Raw genomic sequence first — 27,576 nt, 5'->3', positions numbered from 1 at the left:
CCTTTAGAGCCCCTGTGACCTCTAACAACCCTTTATGGAGCAGCAGTGGACACCCTGCCACCATCAGCAGCTGATCCCCTGAGCGCCTGGCTGGGGCACAGCTCAGGGTGTGGCTCAGAACGAGGGCAGCAGCCAAGCTGGAGAAGTTACAATCGAGTTCCTCACCTCTGAGAGCTGTCACTGATGCAGTTGCTTCTCCACCACAGTACTGCCAGTGCTGTTTAACAGAGAGCTGAGGAACATAGAGGCTGAAGAAGGGGGAACGGCTGTTTTGCACTGTGAGATCTCCAGGCCGGACGCCCCCGTTGAGTGGAGGAAAGGAGGGGTGGTCATTGAGCCCAGTGACAAGTACGAGGTGAAGCTGAAGGGCAGCATAGCTGAGCTGATCATCCATGGTGTAGAGCCTGATGACTGTGGGGATTACACCTGCAGCACCGGATACGAGATCACCACAGGTTCTGTGTACGTGCAAGGTAAGGGGAAACGTGGTGGAAATGCTCCCATTTGGCTGCCTGGGTTCCTCACTCCAAAATCTTTGGGAGTAACTGGACAGAACAGTCTCAGGTGCAGACAGCTGAAAGGCCATTCATTTCTTTCCTGATTCCAGTGAGGATATAAACACTCACCTTCAGGCTGGGGTTGGGCCAGTGTTTATAAGTTAAACTAGTTCAAAGTACTGTGAACCGTAACAGATGGTGGTACTGCTGAAAAACTGCTTGCTTGGAGCAGTGGTCATAAAAAATACTGACATTCTTGTTATAACTGATTTCAGCCTCTATCTTCTTGTTGCTCTTATTATTCTTTAAAGCACTCGAGTGAACATTTAAATCTTAAGCTACATCTCTGCCTCCCGCCTCATACAATGCCACTGCAGGTGGCTGCAATGCACAGGCATGACCTGGTCATGGAATGGAGTTTCCTCCCAGTGAAATGGTGTTTGCAGAGACACCTGCAAGCAGGAGATGGAGGATGGAAGGTGGTTTCTAACTCCCTTCAAGAAAATTTTAGCCCTTTTTTTTTTTTCCCCCTGGAACAGCACTACGAGTTTAACTCTCCAGGATGACTTACACTTGGGTTAGTTCTGCAGGGAGCCTCGTGTGTGTGTGTGTGTGTGTGTTTATGCTCTTGTTTTTCCTTTGGCACCTTCTCTTGCTCTGTCGTGCAGAAGAAGCAGCAGTGGTAGTTTCTGGTTTAAGGAACACAGACGTCTTTGTGGGCGAGTCAGCCACGTTCACCTGCGAGCTCTCGCACCCGGGCGTGAGGAACGTGCAGTGGTGGCTCGATGGGACTCCCCTTCACAACAACCTGGTGACTGAAATCTCTGAGCAGGACGGGAGGATCCACACTCTGACCCTAAATGACGTGGCCTGCCACGACTCAGGCACCGTCACCTTCAGAGCTGGGTCCCTTATATCTTCAGCTAAATTATTAGTCAAAGGTACTTCCCTGTCAGAAAGAAACACTCGGCCACCTCTGGACCTGCTCCATGTGCTGGTGCTTCCGCCTTCCAGGCTACCCTTACTAAACCCCTTCACAGCTCTTCTGTGCCCTGCAACCCTTCACTTCTGCAAGTCACCAGTACTCACCCCAGAAGTCTTACAGGTACAACCACATGGAATTTTGCAGTGGTTCAGGTGAGGAAGGGTTGCAGGCTCAGGGCTGCTGCTTTCCCCTGACGTCAAAGAAGAGATGAACATAAACAGCTGTTGTAGCACCTGACTTTTTATCCCCACTTCAGCATTTTCGAATCATACCCCAAAATCTTATGGAGCTGGTAATTCACAAAATTATCACAGTCAGGCTACTGCTGCCCAGCTCAGCATGTTCCCAGGACAGGACTTTGGGCTGTTCCTGGAAAGCAAAGGATATATGACGTTGCAGGAACGCAGTGACAAAATGAACCTCGTTTGTTGAATGGTCCTCACTGCCCTAGCAGAGCTTTCTGGTCTGTTAAATAACTATTTTTCTCATTTGGTAAGGGTAGCCACAAGCTGCAAATAACACTGAGCTCCAGACTTGACAAAGCAAGTTCCCTCCCAGGCAGTCCTTTTACAGCATTGGGGAAAAGCTGCTATTTTTCAGACAAAATGAATGCTTGTTCCTTGCTTGGAGAAGGGATTTGTATATACAGAGATATAAAGTGTTAAAAATCCTTATTTAAATCTGTCCCACCAGGAACGATCCACAATATGGAATTGTAGGCAGTGGTTGATGTCTCCTCTGTATAAAGAGTCCCTTGTGCATTCAGAAAATTTGAATATCTGCAAAGATAACGTGCCAAATCACTTCTTCCTGATCTCAGAATGGTGCAGCAACAACAGTGTGCACACCCCACAGATCCTGTGTCTGTCTGCATCAATTTGGAATGTCACATTTTCAGAGACAGAACCTGGTTCTGAGCTGTCTAGGGAACAAATTCCAGTGGGTCTAAAACATGAATAAAAATAAATGCATCATTAGGTCTTCTACTCAGCCAAATAAAAGGCTCCTGAGAAGTTTCCATTTCACGGAATCACAGCATCATTGATGTTGGAAGGGACCTTTGGAGATCATTTACAGATGCTAGTACACATAGGAATGGGGATATTTTGTGCTTCTATGAAGGAAAGATCTCTTTATTGTGAGCCTGAATTACAGTAGTGTATGATTATAATTGGTTTAGGATTAGAAAGGTACTTAAAAACACCTCAGTTACACTGTGCTCAATAACACTTGATTTAATTAGAAAGTGAAACACCAGTAAATTCCCATTGTCCTTGTATTAACAGACAATTTCAGGCACTTTTTGTCCATAAATTTAAAAGCATATCTGTCTTTGGACTGTATTTCAGTCTACCTGGCTATCCATGGCTTGTCCTTCACCAAGGAACAAAGTGACTTTCTCTCTGTTCCACATGCCTCATTCTCCTGCTTTAAGGCATGCTGGTAACTGGATATATCCCATAATAAGTGAGGTCTCAGCTCTTCTTATTGGGCTTCCACCATATCATTGCCCTACATCTGTACTTGTTCAGTGTCCCAGTGTGACATCATCATCATGTCTGGGAGGGGGGAGAACGGGAAAGGCTGAAGGAGCTGCTGCCTTCTTTCTGACCCCTTTGGGCGGGGGAGAATTGCAGGTCCTGTTGCCCACACTGGCTCCAAAGTCCCAGGGAGCCTTTCTGCCATTCTGCACAGGTGAATAGGGGCACCAAGGTCCTTTCCCAGCAGTGGCAAAGAGGGAAGGGGCAGTGGAACCAGGACACTTCCCTTCTGCAGCACCACAGGCGATATTTGCTGTGAGAGACACGTTTCTACCTCTTATGAAAGGAGATAGTGTTGTGCTCCCCAGCTGCACAGATCCCTTCTGGCTTCTTCAGTCCTGGTGTCACCAAAACCTCTCCCTGGTCTTCGAAGCATCGAGGCCTCCTCTCCATAAACACACGTGCAGACACAGGGAGGGGCGGAGGGAACCCCAGTGAGCAGGATCGAGCCTTGCAACAAAGTTCCCAAAAGGTGTTTGCAGGACTGTCTTTGCTTCCCGAGGTCTGCTTGTAGCATCCCAAATCCTCAACCTGATGCACCAGCTTCAGGAGGAGCCAGGCTGAGGTCCTGTGTAGTTTAGTCTTGCTGGTTTGTGATCAGAACAACTCTTGGAAAGATAAGGGCATATCAAAGAATTATAAGATGCCCTGAGTTGGAAGGGACCCACAAGGACTATCAAGACCAATTCCTGATGGTATATCAGCTTTCTCTGACTGTCCTTTTGTAGCCTTATCATTTTTTTTTTTTGGAGGAAGTTGACATCATTCTTCTGAGAATAATATTGCAGAGAGACTTCCACTTTCAGCCTTCATTGAGATTTTTATTTTAAGCATGAGTGGTCCAATTTGAAAACTCATGAGGGACTCCTTGGCTGCTTTGGAAGCTCACAACATTTTAGGTTAGATGTATCTACAGTGCCCTACAGCTGCCTCACAAGAAGCTGCTGAAAAGGAAATCATATTGTTTTCCCCCAACTATGTGTCTGCTGCAGAGGAACCAGTGGCTAATCAAAACAATACATATCTGCCCCAGTGGAGTGCCCCTTTTTGTCACAATTGTCCTGGATCTTTGCTCCTCACGCTGCCAGTGACTCCTGACAGCCCAGGAGTGTGTGTTTGCATTCGAGGGCTGGGTTTCTCTCCCATGAGTGGTTGCAGTTTGCTCATACAAGGAGCCTCCAGTAGGGTTTGGGATGTTTTGCTGTTTCTCTGTGAGGGGGAGAGTTACAGGGAACCGCTCCCAGCAGCCCACCCACTGCTCTCCTCTGTCTTACCCTTATCCTCTGCATCCAGGAAAGCAGAACTGTTTCACCCCCAGTGCTGCCCCATCTGGAAGATCTCAGCGATGCTGGGAGAAAAAATAAGCCCAGAGGGAATCCCTACAGGTGTTCTGCTCAGAAGTCCACATTCAGGAGTTTTAAAGCACGAGCCTTAACTGCTGGTGGCCCATTTTCCAGTGTGATGGTCGTGTTCTAACACGCCAGTTTGGCTTCAACCCTGCTTGATGCTGACACAAGCACAGACTAAACTGCTAATTCCCAGCTTGCACTGACGCTCTGCTTGCTCCTCACGGGCTCTGTGCTTGTCAAAAGACTCTCCAAGTTGCCATTTCCACGGGGATCCACTAATGCATGTCCTTCCTGACGTGTTGGTTAACAGATCCCACCATTGAAGTGGTCAGTCCCATGCAGGACATAACTGTTGATGAAGATGGCCCGGCAGAGTTCATATGCCAATATTCTAGGCCAGTGCACGCCATCTGGAAGAAAAACGATCAGGAAATACATGCAGATGGGCAGCGAGTGATTATCGATCAGGACTGGAATGTGAGCATGCTAAAAATTAACCCTACGGTCCCAGAAGACACTGGCATCTATTCTTGTGAAGCTGGAGGCACTAAAGTGATGGCTACACTTGATGTTCAAGGTGAGGCCTTCCAGCCAAAGAGGCAGACTGTCACGGTTTGCCAAATAAAAGAGGCAGAAAAATCATGGCAGCACTTCGGAACACATCAGACACCTGCTCTTGGTATTCACTCCAGTACTGAGAGTAAACTGGGAATTAGTGGGAACTGAGTGTGAAAATGCAGCGTTAGCTCAGTTCTAATTAGCTCTCCCTTATTGCACCACTCACCCATTGCTCCTCTTCTGCAAAGAACTGGAACCTCAGTGTGATGGTTTGTGTCCTGCTGAATTGTTGTGAAACCACAGATACAACCTTGGTCCAAATGAATTATAAGAATATTTTTTGCTCTTGAAGAGCATTTTTACACCCAGTGTGCCTTAAAAAGCAGTAAATAATGGCTAGTATGGAATTCCATTTGATTTCTGCTGAGCTAAGGTGATTTACTTTTTCAAATAGTGACCCTTCTCACTTGGCATCAGCACTTGGGAAGACCCCGAGGAACAGTAATTAAAAACATTACAACTAAATTTAGGATTTTACATGGATGTGTCGTCTTTTTTTTTTTTTCCTGCTGCACATGGAATTACTGTGTTTGCTTTACCAAGTAAATTACCGTGATCAGCAAGAGTAGTGGTTCTGATTTCTGAATATTTGTGGCTGTTTTGCCTTCCTGCTTAACTGGAGCTGTTAGTGCAGAAGAGCAGGGTATTATTTATTATAAGGTTTTCTGTATCTATAAGCACTTTCCATTTTAGTGATTTAAAAAGATTTTAATGAATAAAAGCAATTGGCTGCTTTCCATAACTAGGGAAACCAACACTCCAAAAGTGCACAGATTAACAGCTTGGATTTGTTCTAAGAAAATTATACATCATCCAAGAAGGGTTTTCAAAAACCTTGTTCTCCATAAGTATGAATATCATAAAATAAAGGATTTTTTTTTTATTGTCATGAAATCCTAGAGTGGTTTGGGTTGGAGGGGAACTTAAAGATCATCCAGTTCTACCCTCTGCCGTGAGCAGGAACACCTTCCACTATCACAGGTTGCTCAGAGCTCCATCCAACCTGGCCTTGGATACTTCCAGGGATTGGGAGTCTATACACAATCTCTCTGGGCAACTTATAATCAGTAATAAGTTAATCAGTAGCTAATAACTTTTTGTTGTTAAATTAATTGTTCATTTGTTGATATTTTTTAAAATTTATTTATTTTTACTAATATCTTTTTTGCTTAGCAAAGTTCCACATAATGGCTCTAGAGACCTAAACAGGAATGTGTGTTGGGTTATACCCCAGATCATTCTGACCCCTGGACGGCATTTGTGTGAACTGTATTTACTCAGCTGTGTGTCCCCACTCCTGTGCATGCCCCTTGTCCCTGTAACTGGTGCAGTACAGGTTATATCCCTCCCACACCAACCCACACATTTAATTTTGCACCAGGTGGATTGTTCATGTCCAGGTGCCAAGCGATGCATGACCGCGTGGGCAGATGGAGTCTGGAGGTCTGTGCATGTTTCCAACCCCACAATTCACCCCACACGCGTGGCAAAATCACCCTGATTGTCACAGGGCTTTTGTGATAGTTCAGAAATTTCTGCTCAAAGTGCTCCTAATACAGATCTTCACTTTCTGTGTGTTTCCCAGAGGCAGAATTGCCTCGGGTGACAGTCGCTGTAGCTTTGCCAGCCATAATATTCTCTTATATTTGCTTCACAAGAAAAGTAACAAGATTTTACCATGAACTGCCAGTGGATTCACAGCTATCAAGTTCTGATGATGATTGTGCTGTCTGGGAGATCTTTGGGGAATGTTTCCTGCTGTGGGACAGAAGGAATTTGGTTATACTTTGCCTTCCTGAGCTATCCCTTCCTAACGACTGTTGTCCTGATTCATACAAACAATTCTTTATTTGTAAAGAAAAGCCAGGGTTTTGGAGGAAATCTAGGTGAAATACTAGAGGTCCTAGAGTTTTATTGTTATTTTTAAACTATCTCACTACTTCAAATCTTTTTAATTTTACTTAGAGGGTGGTTGAAATCACTTAAACCTACAAGCACACTTTATCACTTCCACATTTTTCCGTCGGCTTTCCAGCAGTGGGAATCATCCAGTGGCTTGTTCCCATTCAGATATGCATGGCCAAATAACTAATGCTGTCCGTTGTCCTTCTCTTCCAGCCAAGAACAGCATCGTCCAGGGCCTGGAGAACGTGGAAGCGGTGGAAGGAGGGGAAGCCCTGTTCGAGTGTTACCTCTCCAAGCCTGAGACCTACAATTACAACTGGCTGATTGACGACGAACCCGCCAAGACCACGGAGAACACCGAGATGGTTTACTTCGAAAATGGGCTCAGGCACATCCTGCTGCTGAAGAACCTCACCCCCCAGGACAGCTGCAGGGTGACCTTCATGTGCAGCGACGCGGTGACCTCGGCCTTCCTGACGGTGAAAGGTAAGTCGAGCGCTCGGTCAGGGGGGAGTCCTCAGCATTCTGGTTGGAAAAAGGAAAAGGAACCAGGGGAATGTGATGAGCAGCAGGGAGGAAAAGTTGCGTTTTGTTGCCTGCTTCTTACCTAAATCTTCTTCCTGCAAGATAAATCATAGAGTCATTAAGGTTGGAAAAGGTCTCTAGGATTGCTGAGTCCAACTGTTAACCCAACACTGCCAAGCAACCACTAAAACAAAGAATCACAGAACCATAAAAGCAAGGAACGGTTTGGATTGGAAGGGACCTCAAAGATCACCTGGTTTTAACCCCCTTCCCATGGGCAGGGACACCTTCCACTAGCCCAAGTTGCTCCAAACCCTGTCCAACCTGGCCTTGGACACTTCCAGGGGTGGGGCAACCACAGCTGCTCTTGGCAACCTTTGCCAGGGCTTCACCACCCTCACAGGGAAGAACTTCTTCCTAATATCCCATCTAAATCTACTCTCTTTTAGTTGAAACCTGTTCCCTTTGTCCTGTCATTCCAGGCTCTTGTAAACAGCCTCTCTCCATCTTTCTTGTAGCTCCCTTCAGGCACTGAAAGGCCACAATTAGGTCACCCCAAAACCTTCTCTCTTCCAGGCTGAACAAACCCCAATTCTCTGTTCCTTTCATGGATGATGTTTTACTGTTTTCATATTTGCTTGTTCTGTAAGACATGACGTGGTTAAAAGCAGCAACACCTGGCACTGAGTGAGCAGCAAATGGCTGTCTCACAGTTGTCATTAATGATTCTGATTAATTGGGTTGTGTTTATATGTTCTCCAGGGCTTTAGAGGTGAGAGTTGTATCAACAACAATATTATCTCTGTGTCCTTGTACTTTATGCTATTATTGGAGACTCCCGTGGGGATCAGGACCCCTTTCAGAGTACAAGGACAGCCATCAGTCCCCAGTTATGGGTTGGATGGGGCTTTGAACTTGGTCTAGTGGAAGGTGTCTTTGCCCATGGCAGGGGGGTTGGAATGAGATGGTCTTTGAAGTCCCTCCCGAATCCAACCATTCTGTGATCCTATACCTTCAGTTCTGGTGATAAACATAACCTCCCTTTTAATGATCTCCTTGGTCTCCAAGGCCTGGCTGCCCAGAGCTTCAGCATGAATATTCCCAGCATCTCCTGATTGTTTCTGTAACAGGGGCCTTGATTACCGATTCTAATCTACAGGATGGCGCCTGCAGTTCTTGCAGCCTCTCAAGGATGTGGAAGTCTCTGTGGGGGAGAAAGCCACGTTTAGCTGTGTTCTGAGTGAAGCTGTGCCCGTTAATGAAGTGGCCTGGTACAGCAATGATGTAGAGATCCAGTCGGGGGAGGACTGGGAGGTACACGCGGATGGAAACAAATACAAACTTATTCTGAAAAAAGCCCGGCCACACCACTCTGGAGAGGTGACCTTTGCTTCCAGGGAAGCAATTTCATCAGCCAAGCTTTCTGTGATAGGTAAGTGCCTGTTGTTCCAGCCCAGTGGCACTTGGAGTCTCAAAATCTGGTATTGAGCTAAACCCCTGAAATTTCTAATCTTTGCTCCAGTTCTTTCCCCTTTGCCTCGCACGTCCCAAGGTGATGTTCTTAGTCTGAGAAGATGCTACTGGGCAATCTGTTCTTTGATCAGAAATAGTCCATCTAATTCAGGCTGGTGATGGTAGAGATGTTCACCAACTTTTTTAGCTGTAGTCTTTGTAAAGTGTGACATAGGCTCTAAAGAAAATCAATTTTTTCAGAGTTCAACATCACCCTCAGAAAATGTGGATGTAGGAGGGAGCTGAACTGGAGTCCACATGGAAAAATTATCCAGGACAGCAAAGAAGTCTTTGTAATCTGTAAATCAACTCAAGGGCAGGGCAACCAGTTTTCCAGATTAATGAGTTCCATATTAAAATCTCCATGTGTGGGACGTCCATGAAACACATAATTTGTTTTCTGACAGATTTAAATTGTCTTTACCTTATTTTGGGCACCTGCATTTTAGGAACTGCAAAATACAATCCTCATGAACTCCTCCTGTTAACAGATTTTTCTGTATGACATTTAGCTGACAATAGAGAAAAAAAAAGCTTTTTTATGTTATTTTTATTGTGTCCAGAATTAAAGAACTGCCTGTTGACCACATTTGCCTAGTACATCGTGGCAGGTAATTTACATGGTAAATGTCTTGAACTTGAAGACTAAAACAATTATTTCTGTCTTCTAAGCCAAACTATAATTTAATTATGATTTAATTTCCAGTGTACTGAATATGGGGGTTGGAATTGGGTGATCTTTAAGGTCCCTTCCACCTCCAAACCATTCTGTGATCATCAGTAACCTGTCTGGTAGGGCACCAGATCCTTCAAAGGACAGATTTATTTGTTATTGCCTGATGTTATGACATGTATCACAATTACACAGAAATGATTTGCTATTAAAATACTAGAGTTACACTTTAGTTACCTCTTTACCCATCAATACCTTGATTTCCATTAAAGCCAGAGCTAAACTAAACATAATCAAGGCCCAGATATACCTGAAGTTTGCAGCTAATTTCCTCGATGATATGGACAGTGAAGGGTTACCTTTATTTTGGGAGCTGGGTGGGACAAACCAGCAGGAAAACAAATCACAAAATATGGCACAAAGAAACACTACAGGACGCAGTTCCTTTGCTGTCTGATTAAATTCTTGATGTTTTTGGTAATTTTTACTCCTCCTAAGCTAGTGTAAAGCTATATTTTTTTATACTTTCGAGGCTGGGATGAATGCTGCTTGGAATAATCCCTTTTTTATTGTTTTTACTGTTTCTTCCTCATCTCACTTCAGAACTGCCTCACTTCTAAACATTTAGGATCTTCCAAAAATCTCTAGAACTGCTTGAATACTGGGGATGGGTAAATGAGGACTATCAAATAAACACAGGAAGGGGAAAAATGCAACCACTTCTGCATGTATAAATTTAGATGGAGATGGGTTAATCCCTGGAAAAACTTGGAAGGTTGTTTTAGTATTGTCTTAGGAATTGCAAACTTTGGATGCTGCCAGCCTTTTTTTTTTTCCCTTTGGTTGTCTACAACAGTTGATGAATCTATAAATGTTGAATGGGGTGCTTGGAGTGATACAGAGTGATCTGGAGTGCCTTGGAGCCAGATTATGATCCGTTCTTTGCGTTAATTCATTTCTATTTTTGCACTTGCAGAGCCTCCAGTTACAGTCACCCAGCCTTTGGTGGGAGGATCAGTCACGGAAGGTGGGGTGGCTCGCTTGGAGTGCACATTATCCAGTGAAACTGGGGAAAAAGTGACGTGGCTCAAAGGAAAAGAACAAATAAAAGCTGGGGGGAGGTACGAGATCCTCTCCGATGGAAAAAAGCAGACGCTGGTTATCCACGGATTCAGACCCGAGGACCAGGACACCTACACCTGCATGGCTTCTCCTGAAGTCAAATCTGTTGCCAGCCTGAGTCTTGAAGGTACAGAGTGTGCATTCCTGTGGTGTTACATCAGTTCTGTGTGTGGACACCCAGGAACATCTCCACAGCCTGGATTGGAATTTGCTTTCTTTTACAAACCCTGATAGCAATCCACAAGCAATTGTTATTTTCCCTTTTTTTGGTATTCCCCAGTATGTTTCTGTGTCTCAAATAGTTCTGAGTTGCTCAGCTAAGACTTTCCTCAGTCAGAAATTTAAGGTGTGACCCCACGTGTCCCTACATGGGGGTTGTGGTGCCTTCTGAGATGCTCCTGGGTATTCCATGGGTGTCCCAGACAACCTGGAGCATCTCTAAAGGCACTGTGGAGAAGCAGGTGAACGTGTCCTAGAGGGTGAGTCACAACCTTCAGACTCAGACACATCCAAACAGGCAGGTGAGGTGTGTCCATGGGAGGTGGGAGTCCCAGCACCCAGCATGGCCACTGGAGATCTGTTAAAGTCAGCCAGTGAAGCTCTGTCTAAATGTAAGAGGGGATTATCCTGAAGAGCTTTCCAGCCTCTCCTGACAGTCTCAGTTTGGTGTTCATCAACTGCAACGTTAAAAAGGGGCAAAAATATATTTATTTGGTTTAAAAATGCAAGGAATAATAACCAAAAAAAAGTTGTTGTTTGGCTATGGTTTAAGTGCATGCATACAATCACAGGGTGCTTGAATTTGGAAAGGACTTGTGAAGACAATGTGGTCCACCCCTCCTGCTCAAAGAACAAGTTTCCCAGGGCCATGTCCAGCCATGTTCACCTCCCAGAGAGGTTGTGGAGTCTCCTTCTCTGGAGATATTCAAAAGCCATCTGGACTGTGTCCTGAGCAACGTGCTCTAGGGGACCCTTCTTGAGCAGGGAGGTTGGACCAGGTGACCTCCAGTGGTCCCTTCCAACCTTCTGTGTGATTCTGTAAATTCACATTTTGTCCCCAACAGAATGCTTAGTTAAATGCCACTGATACTCCTGTGCTCAGGCTTTAGGATAACATTTCCGTGTTTCTCAGAGCTCACTCACAAGGCTTTGTCTTTCCACGTCTCGTCATTTTGACTCTCCCCAGTCCCCACAGCGGCGATGCTGAAGGAGATTGCCAGGGAAGCACCCGCTGCGAGCCAGCCAGAGGAGCTGGTGGACGGCCAGGTCCAGCCCAGCTTGCCCCCTGAGGCTGCTCAGGAGGGAGATCTTCACCTCCTGTGGGAAGCCCTGGCCAAGAAGCGCCGGATGAGCCGGGAGCCCACCCTGGATTCCATCAGCGAGGTGCCCGAAGAGGACGAGAAGCTGCAGAAGTTGAGGAAGGAGGAAGCAGAGATGTCCCACTACTACTCAGAGGAGTATTCCACGTGTGATGAGCTGGCCAGGACGGGAGAAGCCGATTTCTCTTTCACGAGCTCAGATGATGAGTCCAGAGCTGGGACTCCCTCGCTGGTGAACTACTTAAAAAAGAAAGCTGGGAAGACAAGTATCGGTGTCACCAGCAAGGTTCAGTCCACCTCCACAGGAAAATTATGGAAGCAGTGGGAAAAAAACACTGTGGAGACTTCTGTGACCACCACAGTTGCCAAACCAGCTGAACCAGAGCTGCCGGACTTAGACGACCCTTCCATGAACAAGGCTGCTGTGAAGATCCAAGCCGCCTTCAAAGGCTACAAAGTCAGGAAGGAGATCAAGCAGCAGGAGTGCCCGGTGTTTGCCGAGACCTTCAAGGACTTCTCTGGCGAGCCTGGCAGCACCCTGCACCTGGAGTGCGTGGCCCACAGCAAATCCGACATGAAGGTCCGCTGGCTGAAGGACGGGCAGGAGCTCTCAGACGGCCGCTACTACCACATCGACAGCTACAGCGACGGCACCTGCTCGCTGATCATCGCCGGCCTGGACAGGAAGGACGCGGGGAAATACACCTGCGAGGCGTCCAACAAGTTCGGCAAGGTCTCCCACAGCGCCACGGTGGCGGTGGGCGCTCAGGAAGCTCCGGTGCCGCCCAAGAAGCAGCTGAAGCAGAGCACCGACAGCGAGACGGAGAGCTCGTCCGGCAGCGAGCTGGACGACGCCTTCCGCAAGGCGGGGAGGAGGCTCCACAGGCTCTTCAGGGCCAAGATCTCCACGGAGATCTCTGACGTGGAGGAGGAGCTCTTTGTCAGCGCGGACGAGGGGGACGTCGACGTGGTGGACCACCAGACGTACCGGGAGGACGACCAGTACATCTACATCAAGTTCGAAGTCTTGTCCGAGGCCAAAACGGCCGCCACTCGGTTCAGGGAGATGTTCGGGGCGCTGGGGATCCCCGTGGAGATCGACATTTTGGAGCAAGGCCCTAAAAAGGTTGAGCTGCGTATTGGGAAGGCGTCGCCACCCACCTTTGGGAAGTTTGCCCCACCAATAGCGAGACCTCCGCCGCCTTTGCTGACTTCTGACACAGGTAGGGGAAGCAAACCTTGGGGATTCCTTTTTTTGCTTGTGAAAAGACAGCTGGAGTAGGTCAAAATATTATCTTTTCACTCACAAACAACTCAAAAAAACACCTCTTTTTTTCTTTTTTTTCTTTTTTGGGGCAGATATTTTTCTGAAAACTTTGCACTTTCAAGGAAAAAAAAATTAATTTTTTAGGTTTTTTTTCATTTAGAGGGAGAGAAAGGACCTTAGAGCTTAAGGAGGGGGTTGTAAAATATCAACTTCTCTATAGAGCTGCTTCTCGCAATATAAATGCCTCCTATTACAATAATAGAGCCACAAATGCTATGACTATTACACTTAAATGAACAAAACAGTTTTTAGAACGGTCCTGAGGGGGACAAGACATTTTGGCAAGGAGAGGAGGAGAGGAAATGCACAGTGGGCAACTGTGCTTTTGGAGTGTCTTCATGGCTTTTGTCAGGGAGTTCCTTCTTGACTGTTTTCCTACACATCCCCCTGAAAATAAAAACCCAGAAACCACAAGTCTTCAGGCACTGAGCTCTTCAAATGCACCTTTTAACACGAGTTTTCTCCTTTCTCCCCTCCCACCACCCCCACTTCAGCTCCCATGTTCATGACTGAGCTGCAGAACCAGGAGGTGCAGGACGGGTACCCGGTCAGCTTTGACTGCATTGTCATCGGCAAACCACTCCCCACGGTCCGCTGGTTCAAGGACGGGAAAGCTATCGAGGAGAACGACCACTACATGATCAATGAGGACCAGGAGGGGTGCCACCAGCTCATCATCACCGCCGTGGTCCCCACCGACATGGGTGTTTACCGTTGCCTGGCTGAGAACAACATGGGAGTGGCTTCAACCAAGGCTGAGCTTCGAGTGGACTGTGAGTCTCAAAAGTGCTGTAGGAAAAAAAAAACACAAGGGAAAGTGTCCTTTTGGGAGGTGGATAATAATTATTTTTTCCCCAACAAAAACATCATTTACTTATTTATAAAAGTATGTGTTGCCCAGCTGTAAAACTCTGAAGTTTCTTAAGTTCAGCTGGGTTTTGCCTCATGGGTTCAGGTGGGTTTTGCCAACTTTAAGGCAGGGCTCAGAGCAAAGCTTTTCAGGTAAACAGAGGTGTTTCCCATAATCCAGGGTTATGTGGGGTCCTGCTGCAGGGAAATCTTAGTGGGAAATCTACCTACAAGTCGCTCTGGAATTAGTAAAGAAACTTATTTTTCTTTTAAATCCCCCTACTTACTTATTACGCAAGAACTATAATAAGTAAAAAAAAAATAAAATAAAAATAGTTTCAAAGCTCAGATTATCAAAAACACATCTTCTTCCATTTAACAGTGACCAGCACTGACTATGAGACAGCAGCAGATGCAACAGAGACGTCCTCTTACTACAGTGCCAAAGAATATATTTCAAGGTAAAATATCAAACTCTCGCTCCAGCTTCTGACTTGATGAGATCAGTGCATATATTTATGTCAAGCCTGGTTTTACCCTGGCTAGCAGGACCAGTTTAATGTCACAAAGGAGCAGCCAGACCAGCTGAGATGCAAAAACTGCAGCAGCTGGACGTTTATCACATGCACATTTGTTCTGGCTGCCCTCAGGCAAGCCTGGGTATTTCTTCATGGTGTCACTCCATTACTTCAGTGTCAGATGGGGCTGAATCTGCTGTTGTGATGACAAGACCCACAGTCTGAATTAACCTAAAATAGGCCATTCTCATTCCTAACTCTTATCTGCCTTGCTGACTTCCCTCTTTCTAATTCCCGTTGCTTCTTAGCCGGGAGCAGGAGGAATCCACCACTGAGGAGGAGCAACTGCCCCAGATCTTTGATGAGCTTCATGACATCCACGTGGCACCTGGAGCATCGCTGGCTAAATTTCACCTGAAGGTCAAAGGTGAGTGGATCCCACAGTGCTGTCAGTTTTCCAGGTTTGGTGTCAGGTTGAAGCTCTGGACAAGGTTTTCCGAGGTGCTTTTCTGCTGCTGCCACCCCAATTTGTGCACCTTGCACCAGGAGAGCCCAAACCAGCCTGGAGAATCATGTTCATGCTGATGATGAACACTGACTTCTGCAGCTGATAAAGTGTCTCCAAGCATAATGACAGGCAGGTGCTTCTGAAAACTGAGTTCTGTGTTTCTCTGAGCACAGGAGCAATAAGGAATAATAATAACAATAATAATAATGATGGTAGTAATAATAATAATAAAGTAAGGGTTTCCTTTATTCTCTTAAATAAATTAAACAGTCGTGGACTTGCCTTATTCCATGAGGAGGTGGCTACCACAACCTAAAAACTGCCAAAACATCCTCCTGGTGTTGAGTGTGGCAGGGAGAGGTGGGGATTTTCCTGTTTTCTCCAATTGCTGCTTATAAAAATGATAAGAACTGATTCGGCCTCAGCTTTTCTTCTTGCGTATGTTTCAAATCAGCCCCAGGGGTTGTTTTTCCAACCTTTAAAGCTTTTACACTCATAGCCAACATGGGGAGTGCCAGAAACTGAGGAGTCAGGAAAGGACTTTAATGGATAAATAGAATTTAATGAATTTTTTAGCCGTTCCTAATTGGGTGAATGCTTGAAACAGCAGCCCAGGGCAGAGCTGGGGGTTCATTGCCTCCTGCTCAGAAGGGTCTGCCTGTTTGGAGACGCTCCCAGATGGGTTTTGCCAAGGAATTGTGTTCCCCATGTCCGTAACTGCTCCTCACAGGGTACCCACAGCCTCGTCTCTACTGGTTCAAGAATGGGCAGCCCCTGAAGGCCTCTGATCGCATCCTGAAGACTGACAGGCAGGAGTTCCACTCCCTGGAAATTCGGGATGTCACCAAGGCGGACGCTGGGCAGTACCTGATCTTTGTCATCAACTCTGCTGGCTCTGCGTATTCCTCAGCCAGGCTGGTGGTCAGAGGTGGGCACTGCACTGGTTTGGGGCACTTGCTTTTCTCTATTCCAGCGGGTTTTTTTCCCATTTTCTAAAGTTATTTTTCTTGAGAAACCCCACCAAGGGAGCTCAAGTGAGGTGGGCAAGTCTGTAGACGAAAGAGGGCGTGCTTTAATTTTGGTTCACCAATAAATTCACTGTTTAGGAAGATGAGACATGCCACTTCTCTAAGTGCTCACAAACATGCATTTTATTCCTGCCCAACCTCATTAACTTTCAAAGTTTATTTTATTAAACTGAAGGCCTCTTATGAATCATAGCAAAATTTTTGTGTACTATCTCCAGCAAGGAATAACCTCCTGGAGTCACCTTTGGGATGTTTTTTTCTGTATTTTTCATTTTGTTTTTTCTCCTTTCATTACAGACCCTTATGAGAAAGAGGAGCCATCCAAAACAGGTGAGAGAAGCCACAGCAGGACATACCAGAACCCCCAGGAATCTTTCGGTCTAAACTCACTGTGTTCCATCAATAATGTTATTTTCAGATTCCCATGAGCAGCTGATACCACCCAGGTTCCTTGAAAGATTTACCAATAAAAAGGTGAAAAAAGGTGCCAGCATCACATTATCTGTGAAGGTGGAAGGTAAGTGGGTTGATACCTCGTGTCTCTGCTTAAAAAATTGTGTAACTTTATGACACATTCCGGACTCTCTCTGCCCCAAGTCACTGTAACCTCATCTCCTGTACCTCAAGTCTGGGATTCCACTCCCAGAGTTTGCAGCTCTTACAAAGAGACTTTGCACAAAAGCATCTTATTCGTCTTCACCTCCATCTTCCTGTATGTGACAACAAGGATAATGACATTTATTAGTCTTATGAAGATTTATTAACAGTTTTGGTTTTACTCCTTCTGAGTGTGCTGTAAACTAATTTATAATATATATTATGCCTGCTATTGCTGGAAAAGTGTCAGGAAATGGATCAAAACAACATTTACTCCCAGCATGGCTCATGTTTGCGAGGAAGGAACACAATTAGGAGGATTAAAGCTCATCGCTTCCCTTTTCCTGTAGGACATCCACCCCCAACTATTACCTGGATGAAAGAGGAGTCCCGGGAGGACATCCTGTGGATCAAACCGGACACCCCTGGCTATAAACTTGCCAGTTCCAACATGCACCACAGCCTGATCCTGCTGGATGTTAAGAAGAAGTACAGTGGAGCTTACACCTGCATCGCCACCAACAAGGCCGGCCAGTCCATCTGCACGGCCAACGTGGAGGTTGCAGATGGTAAATCTTTGTTACAGCACAAACACACTCTCTGGGTTTCCCTTTTATGCAGTGCCCAAGAGGAAAAAAGCAAGTGTGACTGATGAGGAAATTATCAAATCATGCGCCAAAAAATGCGTTTTCTCAAGATTAGCCACGACTTTTCTCACCTTGCAAATGGTTTTGTTCTTTACTTCTGTAATATTTTAGATTTTTGACTCTATCTTGTATTACGGGGGCACTTTTTCTGTATAAACAGGGGACAAGTCTAAAGAACAAGCAAATTAAGCACAAATTAGAGAGAGAGAAAGAAAGAAAGAAAGAAAAAAGAAAAAGAGAGAGACAAAGAAAAAGAAAGAGAGAAAGAAAGAAAGAGAGAAAGAAAGAAAAAGAGAAAGAAAAAGAGAGAGAAAGAAAAGGAGAGAGAGAAAGAGAAAGAAAAAGAAAGAGAGAAAAACAGAGAGAAAGAGAGAAAGGCAATGTAACATAAAAAGCATAATTTTAAAAATTACTTTGAGTGCTTCACACTCTTATTTTGCAATGTAAAATCACCTTAAGGCAGCTAAAATTACTTGACTTCCCTTTTACAGAGCTTTCCAGGGCCTCTTTTGCCACTTGTTCCTTCAGTAAAATGGGGGAAAAGCAAATGTAGGCTGGGAGTAGGGGCAGCACTATGAAGGACCCCATTTTGCTGTCATCCTTCCTTGCATCCCACATTTTTTCCTGTACCAAGAGCTACAGGAGCAGAGCTTGGGCAGTGCAGAGAAATGGGGCAATCCTGTGAGCGTGACCAGGGGGAGGAGCAAACTCTTGGCATCAAAGGAGTAGGAATGAGTATCCCAGGTCAGGAGCTGCTGCAGGTTCAGTATTTCACTCCCAGAGTTTGCAGCTCTTACAAAGAGACTTTGCACAAAAGCATCTTATTCAGTCTTCACCTCCATCTTCCTGTATGTGACAACAAGGATAATGACATTTATTAGTCTTATGAAGATTTATTAACAGTTTTGGTTTTACTCCTTCTGAGTGTGCTGTAAACTAATTTATAATATATATTATGCCTGCTATTGCTGGAAAAGTGTCAGGAAATGGATCAAAACAACATTTACTCCCAGCATGGCTCATGTTTGCGAGGAAGGAACACAATTAGGAGGATTAAAGCTCATTGCTTCCCTTTTCCTGTAGGACATCCACCCCCAACTATTACCTGGATGAAAGAGGAGTCCCGGGAGGACATCCTGTGGATCAAACCAGACACCCCTGGCTATAAACTTGCCAGTTCCAACATGCACCACAGCCTGATCCTGCTGGATGTTAAGAAGAAGTACAGTGGAGCTTACACCTGCATCGCCACCAACAAGGCCGGCCAGTCCATCTGCACGGCCAACGTGGAGGTTGCAGATGGTAAATCTTTGTTACAGCACAAACACACTCTCTGGGTTTCCCTTTTATGCAGTGCCCAAGAGGAAAAAAAACAAGTGTGACTGATGAGGAAATTATCAAATCATGCGCCAAAAAATGCGTTTTCTCGAGATTAGCCATGACTTTTCTCACCTTGCAAATGGTTTTGTTCTTTAACTCTGTAATATTTTAGATTTTTGACTCTATCTTGTATTACAGGGGCACCTTTTCTGTATAAACAGGGGACAAGTCTAAGGAACAAGCAAATTAAGCACAAGTTAGAGAAAGAGAAAGAGAGAAAGAAAGAAAGAAAAAGAGAAAGGAGAAGAGAGAAAGAAAGAAAAGGAAAGGAGAGAGAGAAAGAAAGAAAAGGAAAGGAGAGAGAGAAAGAAAGAAAAAGAGAAAGAAAAAGAGAGAGAAAGAGAGAGAGAGAAAGAAAGAAAGAAAAAGAGAAAGGAAAAGAGAGAAAGAAAGAAAGAGAGAAAGGCAATGTAACATAAAAAGCATAATTTTAAAAATTACTTTGAGTGCTTCACACTCTTATTTTGCAATGTAAAATCGCCTTAAGGCAGCTAAAATTACTTGACTTCCCTTTTACAGAGCTTTCCAGGGCCTCTTTTGCCACTTGTTCCTTCAGTAAAATGAGGGAAAAGCAAATGTAGGCTGGGAGTAGGGGCAGCACTATGAAGGACCCCATTTTGCTGTCATCCTTCCTTGCATCCCACATTTTTCCTGTACCAAGAGCTACAGGAGCAGAGCTTGGGCAGTGCAGAGAAATGGGGCAATCCTGTGAGCGTGACCAGGGGGAGGAGCAAACTCTTGGCATCAAAGGAGTAGGAATGAGTATCCCAGGTCAGGAGCTGCTGCAGGTTCAGTATTTCAGTGTCCCCAGTAATCCATGCCTAGGAAATGTGCCTACACTAAACACATAAAAAAACCCCAAACAAACCATTCTCTGCCTTCTGTCCCCTAATGCCAAACCCTAATCTTGCAGTGAAAGAGGCTGAAGTTCTGACCCAGGAGCGGGTGATGGTGTCCGAAGCCATCATGACCACACTGGGGTAAGTGCTTGGCCAGCCAGGGATGGAAAGTGCTGTAAACACTCTGATACCGAGGTCAGACATTTGTTCTTGATGGTCAGGCAGGATGGGAACGGGGATGAAAAAAGTAAATGAATTTGTGTAGGTCATATAAAACTATTTTTCATCTCCTGAGCAGCATGCAAAGAAAATTCACAGGGCCAAGGATCTGGCTGTCACTTGCCAATATTGAAATACACAATAAAAGGAGATGAAAAGGGTCCATTTCACAAATTTCTTGTTCACAAACGTATCTCAAGGTTAATCTCTTCAATTCACTGTTCTTGGTTTGGACTTTAGGCAGTCTGGAAAGTGCTACCCCCTGAACATAAATTAGCTTCTGGAAATATGTCTGGCCTAAAAGAGCTTGACCAGTTTTTCCTCTGAAATGTGAAGGAAAGGCAGAAAGCTGCAGTGTGACTTCACCTATTCCCCTGCAGCCTCTCCCAGTGATGTGTGATTCAGTGATAATGTGATTTATCATTTATCAAGTGGGGTGAGCTTCCCCCTGCTTCCTAACAGAGAATTAGGGATGATCAGCTTTTGCAGTGAAAATTTATATCCTCCCCCCAAAAAAGCTCAGGAATAGCAGAGATGTTGACATCAGGATAATAATTTTTGCAGAGCTTTAGCCTCGGGAAATACCACACAAGTTTTCCTCAAGAGACCCAAGCAGATGCTGGTAGTTCTTCACATCTGGGAAAAAAAATCTGCTCTTTCCCTGCTGGCATGAATTAATTTGGGGCTGGTGAAAGCTGTCAGTGTAAGAAAGGGCTTTTTGGACCTCAAAACCATGGCAGTACCACCTTGTTTCCCAACCCATGGGCATCCTGATGTGATGGGAGCAGATCACAGCAGAGCTGGCCACTTATTACCCTGACTTTGCTGTCCTGATGGAACCACAGGGAACTGCTGAGCACTATTAGTTGTCTGAAAACTGACTGACACCACAGATCCCACCTGACATAACGTCTCTGCCTGCAGAAGTCTTATTGCAGTGTCAGCTGGGGAAAAGTAGCACCAGGGAGATGGAGCCTGCTCCGTTCTGGAACCCATTCCTGGGCAGCTCAAGCGCCAGCTTGAAATGAGAGTCAGGAATTAAGGAGAATTCTCAGATGGGATTTGGCTCCAAGTTTGAAAAACCCACTTTTTTTGTGTGTCCATATGAGCCAGGTGCTGCAATTCTCATTTCTCACAGCGACCCTGGTGTGCATCAACAACTCCCAGCACCTGCAGCCCAAACCAGGGCCCTAATTTAGATATTCCCTTTATATCCGTGGTGGGAGAAGAGGGAATGTGTTCCTCGTTTAGCTCTCCTTACCACCCATTTTACTTTCACTTTTAACTCCGCTTTGCTTTATTTTTCAGAGCTATTCATCCCTCTGAAGCAAGAGAAGGTAAGAGAAGATGTTTCCTCTCTCCTACTCCTGCCTTTCACATCTACAGCTGAGGTTGTCCATGTATTTCACGATTACCACCTAATTTTGTCCCATTTTCTCAAAACTGCCTGAAATTTTGGCACTTTTCAGTTCTCAGCCTGCTCTCTGTTCAAGGGTGAATTGTTTTGGGGGGACTGTGAGCAAGCACAATTTTAAAAGCAGGAGAAGGGAAGAAAAACAGACTTCCACAGCAGCTTTTATTACTCAAAAAACAAACAAAAAAAAGATTCCTTCCCAATTCCCATCTTAAAATCAGATTCTCTCTTTTCCAGGAGACCTTGAAGGAAGGGAAGGTGTTCCCAAAAGCCCTATTTCATTAGCTGATGTCGGCTCGGAGGAGTTCTTCCAGAAACTCACCTCACGGATCTCGGAAATGGTGTCTGCAAAAATAACTCAGGGTAAGGAACCTGCCAAACACGGTTTATTTTGTGTGGAAAAAAAAAAATCAATCCTTTTTTTTCAGGTGCTATTTAATTAAAAGTGAGATTTATGCAGTAGGATTGGAGCCAATTATCCCACATAAGCTCAGGACTAAGGAACTTTAGTGGGAGTCCATCCAAACTGTGTCTTAGTTTACAGTTTGGAACTAGGAAAAAAAAAGCTATTTTAGTAAGTTCTAAAAATAGAAGTGTGTTTTTCCCATCCTAGGTATTTCAGTTTCCTCAGATATTCAACCCTCCTGAGTTGGAAAACAATCCTGCTTTCAAGGCTTCCCACATCTTCAAGTTTTAGCTCACAGTGGGATTTTAAAACCAAGTTAAGGCTGGAAACTCAGTGCAATGAGTTGCACTCTCAGCCACAATTTATTAATGAAATAAACGAATTAAATGAAAATCCTGGTTTGTGTTTGTCCTGATCATCTTGTGGAAAAATTCTGACTCGAAACAAAAATAGAGGCATTATTTCTCCAAGAAATATTCTTGCAGTGCAGTGGCAATACCTGTATTAAAACATCCCAATATTTTATTTAATCCTAAATATCCGTAGGAAACAACGTTAAACTAACTACAAATGCTCTTCCCAGGGAATGTTTGCCTTGAAGAAAGTGAAAACTATTACAGATTTATCCTTATTTCACACTTGGCTTTTCTTTTTTAGCCAAGCTTCGGGTGCCAGGCACAGAAAGTGATGATGATTCAAGAACTCCATCTGCATCTCCTCGCCATGGACGGTCCAGACCTTCATCCATAGCTCAGGAATCCTCCTCTGAGTCTGAAGATGGGGATTCCAGAGGAGAGGTACAATATCTTTAGGGACAAGTTTGACACCAGGGGAAACCTTGCCTCAGAATAGCCAGTTTTTTATAATTTAGGGCTGTAATTCACTTTAGAAGGTGCATTTAATAGTTAAGTGTTTGATTTGTGGTGCAAAGTATCACATTCTGATGAAGAAATTCTGATCAAGACTTGAACAAGTTGTTCAAGTCAACGTGGTCAGAACTCATCCGTCATTTGGCACCTCTTGTTTTCATGGCTGAGCTTCAGAGAGTCAGAGCTTGATTTTCTGTGGGCCTTGGAGACAGTTTGTCAGGAGAACTTTGTTGCAAAAATGAGAATTTTGTGAAAAATTAGAATTTTTTTTTAGGTGATCGTGTCAAAAACGCTTCCTAAAAAAAAAAAATTAATTAAAACTTCTGAAATGGTAACTTATTTTGAAATTTTCAGGACTCCTGGTTTTGGAGGTTTTTGGGTGGGTTTTTCTTTGCCTTTGGAGGAAAACTCTCTGTTTCATTGTGTAAATATGAGCCAGCTCAGAGAGACAGTTCTGAAAACACCTGAAAACCTCCAAGACCTTTTCAGTCTTCCACTTACAAAAAGTGGTTTTCTTCGCCCTACAAAGGCTGGAGAACGAAACACTACATGGAGATAAGCACTTTCGTTCTGCTGGTGTTGCTCTGCCTCGTTTCCAGACCCCAGAATAATTGTTGTTTCATTCCTGCAGATCTTTGATGTCTACATGGTCACTGCTGACTATGTCCCTGCTGCACCTGACAGGGAGACCATCACCCTGAAGGAAGGGCAGTACGTGGAAGTCCTCGATTCAGCTCATCCTCTCAAGTGGCTGGTCAGGACTAAACCCACGAAATCGAGTCCCTCTCGACAGGGCTGGGTCTCTCCAGCTTACCTGGACAAGAAATTGAAGGTGACTGATCGTCCTTGGTTATTTTTTCATCCAAAATTCCTTGCTCCTGTGGCAGTTTAGAGCCATCCCTTTTGGAAGGAGCTTGAAGGGATCCCTTGTTGAAGGGATCTGTGATGTGGCCACAGACTTTTTCATGTTTTGATTAGACAATAACTGTGGTGTGTGCAGAGGTGCCTGGGTTGGAAAGGCCAAACCACCCTCCAGCGAAACAGAAATGTCCCACGGGTTTGGGAATTCTTGAAAGGGACTGTGAGCACGTGAGGGACATTCCTCAGCGTGCATTGATAAAAGCACTGCAGAGAAATAAAGTGATAAAGTCACTTAAAAGAAAAATGTTCCCTTTTTTTCTTGTGTTGCAGTTGTCACCAGAGTGGGGGACGACAGAAATCCCCGAGTTTCCTGGAGAGTTTGTTTCTGAAGATGAGTATAAAAGGAAGCTGAGGTGAGCTCGTGCCGTGGGGTATTTGCACCTTGGAGTTTTCCTGCCTTTTCACCTGACAGGAGTGTTGACATCCAGGTCCTTCCTGTCAGAGTCACTGTTCCTGTTCTGCTCAGTCCTGCCCTCTTCCCTTTCCCAGGATCAGGCAAACCCTGGATTAGATCAGACTCATATTTTAGGATCTTTGATTGGATTTTGCCATTGATTTCAGCCTGGGAAAATTCCAAGTGTTCCCTGAATGGTTTGGGTTGGAAGGGACCTTCAAGATCGTCCAATTCCAGCTCCATGCCATGGGCAGGGACACCTTCTACTGTCCCAGGCTGCTTCAACCTGGCCTTGGACACTTCCAGGAATGGGGCAGCCACAGCTTCTCTGAGCAAGCTGTGCCAGGGCCTCCCCACCCTCCCAGCCAGGAATTCCTTCCCAATATCCCATCTGACCCTGCCCTCTGGCAGTGGGAACCCATTCCCCCTTGTCCTGTCCCTCCATCCCTTGTCCCCAGTCCCTCTCCAGCTCTCCTGGAGCCCCTTTAGGCCCTGGAAGGTGCTCTCAGTTCCCTTCAAAACCTCTTTTTCACATTGGATGACTTTAAAGGAGGGTTTTACAGCATGTAATCCTGGAAGATCTCTGATTTCACAAGATCCTAAACTGCAGCATCTCAGCACTTTGGGGTGCTCTGTGTCTGAGGATGCATCTCAAGGGCATTTGTGAATGATTTCTCTGTGATTTCTTTTTAACCTCTTCATCTTCCCCTCAGTGTTCTCATTCAGGAGCTGCTGGTCTCCGAGGAGGATTACATTCAAGACCTGCAGTTCCTCCTGACTCATCACCTCAGGTACACAGAGACCTGTCCCAACGTCCCAGGAGCTGTAGCCAGCCAGAAATCCACCATCTTCAGGAATATTGATGACATTGGTCGCTTCCATTCCAGGTGGGCATTCCCATGTGCCTTCCTTTGAGAGCCAAGGAGTGGTTCACATACAAGGTGTCAGAGCCACACTATTATTATTATTATTATTATTATTATTATTATTATTATTATTTTGCTATTTTATTATACACATATTATATTTTTTATATATTATATAATAAAAATAGTGGTATTAATGTGAAGCACTGGCAATAGGGAGGTGCAACAATACTGATGTTCCTTTCAGGATGATAAATGATGTCATGGCTTCAATCAGAGCACAGGGTTGGGACTTCCATAATACCCTTCAGAACTTCAAGGCTTCATATATCCAGCTTATTTCTTACCCTTTTAAGTGAATTTGACTGGAAAATAGTGAATTATTATTTAAAAAAGGCAACAGCGTCTTACAGGAACTTCAGTGGTGTCTTCACAGAGACCTTAATTCATCTAAAACTGAACATCCCTGCAGTCCAAACACATCCAGCTGGGGCAGGCTGCCCACATGGCACAATGATTCTGCCTTCTCCAAGGATTTGCTGCAGATCTGGGCCATGAAAACAGAGTTCCCTTCTCCTTCCCCCTTTGGCTTTGTACACATGAACCTGCCACCACATCCCCCATGAAACAGAGTGGGGATCTCTGTCTTCACTTCCGTGGGTGGCTCAGAGATCCTTAAACTCAGGCATAAGGATCTGGAGAGGGTTTAACTTCCCAGTCTGAGCCAAGACCTTGGAAGTTCTCCCTGCCTTCCTTGCAGGGCATTTCACAGAATCATAGAATGGTTTGGAGCCTTAGAGATCATCCAGTTCCAACCCCCTGCCATGGGCAGGGACACCTCCCACTACCCCAGGTTGCTCCAAGCCCCGTCCAACCTGGCCTTGGACTCTTCCAGGGATGGGGCAGCCACAGCTCCTCTGGGAAATCCATTCCAGTCCCTCCCCACGCCCTCACAGGGAAGAATTTCTTCCCAATATTCAACCTAACCCTGTCCTCTGCCAGTTTGAAGCCACTGCCCCTTGTCCTGTCCCTCCATGCCCTTGTCAGAACTTCCCACACCTCCATCCAAGCTGAGAGGTTCAGCATCCTGCTGGATGAGGAGGCACCAAGCTGTTTGATGCTGATGTGGCAACATCCCTCACCCCCTCCCCGGCCATCTCCTCCGACCTGTCTTCTCCTGACACGTCCTGATTTCCAAGCCTGGCTGCTGGGGCTGTGCTCCAGCCTCATCCCACCCCCTTCTCCTCAGCTGTCCTCTCCCCTTTGCCTCCACAGCGTCTTCCTGAGGAGCCTGCAGGGCTGTGACACCGATGATGACGTGGCCATGTGCTTCATCAAGCACGAGGCGGAGTTCAGCAAGTACATCCAGTACCTGGTGGGAAGGGTACAGGCTGAGTCCGTCGTTGTCAGCAAAGCTGTCCAGGACTTCTACAAGGTAAGGCACTGACCAAACCTGTGGGAAGTGCCTCCTACAACCCACTGCGTGGAGAAATGTGGTTAATAGTCACAAATGGGATTCCTCAGAAGGATTGTTAATACCTTTTGTAATCTTACGTACTCAGCAGTTACTGCAGCCTGATGCTCACTGCAAAACAAATGCCCATGTTCACACTCACCACCCGTTCCCATGGGTAATTACTCCCATTTTCCAGGGAGTCATTACTTCTATTTTTCTTTGTAACAACCTTTCCTCATTCCTCCGTGTATTTTTTTCCAGAGGTACACGGATGAATTTGAAACTAATGAAGATCCTTCACAGCCACTTATCCCACCACTGCAGCACTACCTGGAAAAGCCCATAAACAGGATCCAGCAGTATCAGACAATAATTAAGGTAAGGAGGTTTTGGGTGTATCTGACAGGTTTATGTTCTGCTCTGTGCAGCTTGGAGAGAAAAAGATGTTATTTTTATTTCCTATTTCTTGTCTTCCTTCTGATGCAACTGCAATTGAGAGCTGATTATATAAATAAGAAAGTAACTATCACCAGTGGTGATTTTCTCTAAAAAGTTCTGTAAATGTAAGTCCAGGTAGAGGTTCACAATCTCTGACCACTTAAAATTCCATGAGCTTTATCTGAATGACTTTTAAATATACCTATATAAGAATGTAAATATATATATATATATTATATACATATATATGACTTCATATATTTATATATCCATGACAAGTATCAATTTGCTTCAAACTCAGCAACACTTATGTCATAAAAATAAGCATTTTCCAATGTGTAAGATATTGACTTACCACTTTTTTAACTTGTGTTTTGTGCTGCCATTGCAGTAAGAGGGAGTTTTTTATTTTCTGAAAAGCTTTGCCCCATTCTACCACCCCAAAATATTTAATCTTTCAAGCTTTAATCTGTCCTGCCGGCTCAGGTTCTAGCCCAGGCCGTGAGCAGACATTTCAGAGTAGCATTTTAAACAGCATTTTCATGGGCAAGGGCATTAGGGCATCCAGGAAGAAGAGAGTCATGCCAAAATATTTAGGTGTTCTAGTGTTATATAAATGAACAATTTGAATAGTTTGAAGAGATTGCTAATTTTGAACACGTTCTTGGACACAAACACTGAATTCTTTAAGGGTGTCCTGGAGGAGTGAAAGCACTTTCCCTGCCTTCATTGCTGAAAGAGAGGAACAGGAACAAATCTAAAAAAAAGGAGGAAAACTGACATTTCATATTTCTCCCAACCTCTCTTTGTATTAATCTGATGCCACCTCTCAGTTCAGCTCTGTCACATGAATT

General features: G+C 45.0%; 1 protein-coding gene across 1 annotated transcript in view; it reads left to right on the top strand.

Moving 5' to 3' along the window:
- Window positions 1-27,576, top strand: part of OBSCN (obscurin, cytoskeletal calmodulin and titin-interacting RhoGEF) — a 179,652-nt gene that overhangs the window by 100,416 nt on the left and 51,660 nt on the right. The window contains 23 exon segments of the mRNA XM_050336656.1: window positions 207-473; window positions 1,166-1,438; window positions 4,683-4,949; window positions 7,109-7,381; window positions 8,580-8,852; window positions 10,582-10,854; window positions 11,914-13,269; window positions 13,868-14,146; window positions 14,605-14,683; window positions 15,049-15,167; window positions 15,979-16,176; window positions 16,574-16,606; window positions 16,695-16,793; window positions 17,224-17,442; window positions 19,814-19,880; window positions 21,267-21,295; window positions 21,610-21,735; window positions 22,436-22,575; window positions 23,279-23,479; window positions 23,839-23,921; window positions 24,676-24,849; window positions 26,104-26,263; window positions 26,546-26,662. Of these exon segments, the coding sequence (XP_050192613.1) occupies window positions 207-473; window positions 1,166-1,438; window positions 4,683-4,949; window positions 7,109-7,381; window positions 8,580-8,852; window positions 10,582-10,854; window positions 11,914-13,269; window positions 13,868-14,146; window positions 14,605-14,683; window positions 15,049-15,167; window positions 15,979-16,176; window positions 16,574-16,606; window positions 16,695-16,793; window positions 17,224-17,442; window positions 19,814-19,880; window positions 21,267-21,295; window positions 21,610-21,735; window positions 22,436-22,575; window positions 23,279-23,479; window positions 23,839-23,921; window positions 24,676-24,849; window positions 26,104-26,263; window positions 26,546-26,662 (5,105 nt within the window).

Source organism: Myiozetetes cayanensis, unplaced genomic scaffold (assembly GCF_022539395.1).
Source record: "Myiozetetes cayanensis isolate MyiCay16 unplaced genomic scaffold, myiCay2020 scf1, whole genome shotgun sequence".
NCBI lineage: Eukaryota > Metazoa > Chordata > Aves > Passeriformes > Tyrannidae > Myiozetetes > Myiozetetes cayanensis.
The sequence above is the reverse complement of the archived record's forward strand: the minus strand, read 5'-3'. Positions and strand labels throughout refer to the sequence as shown.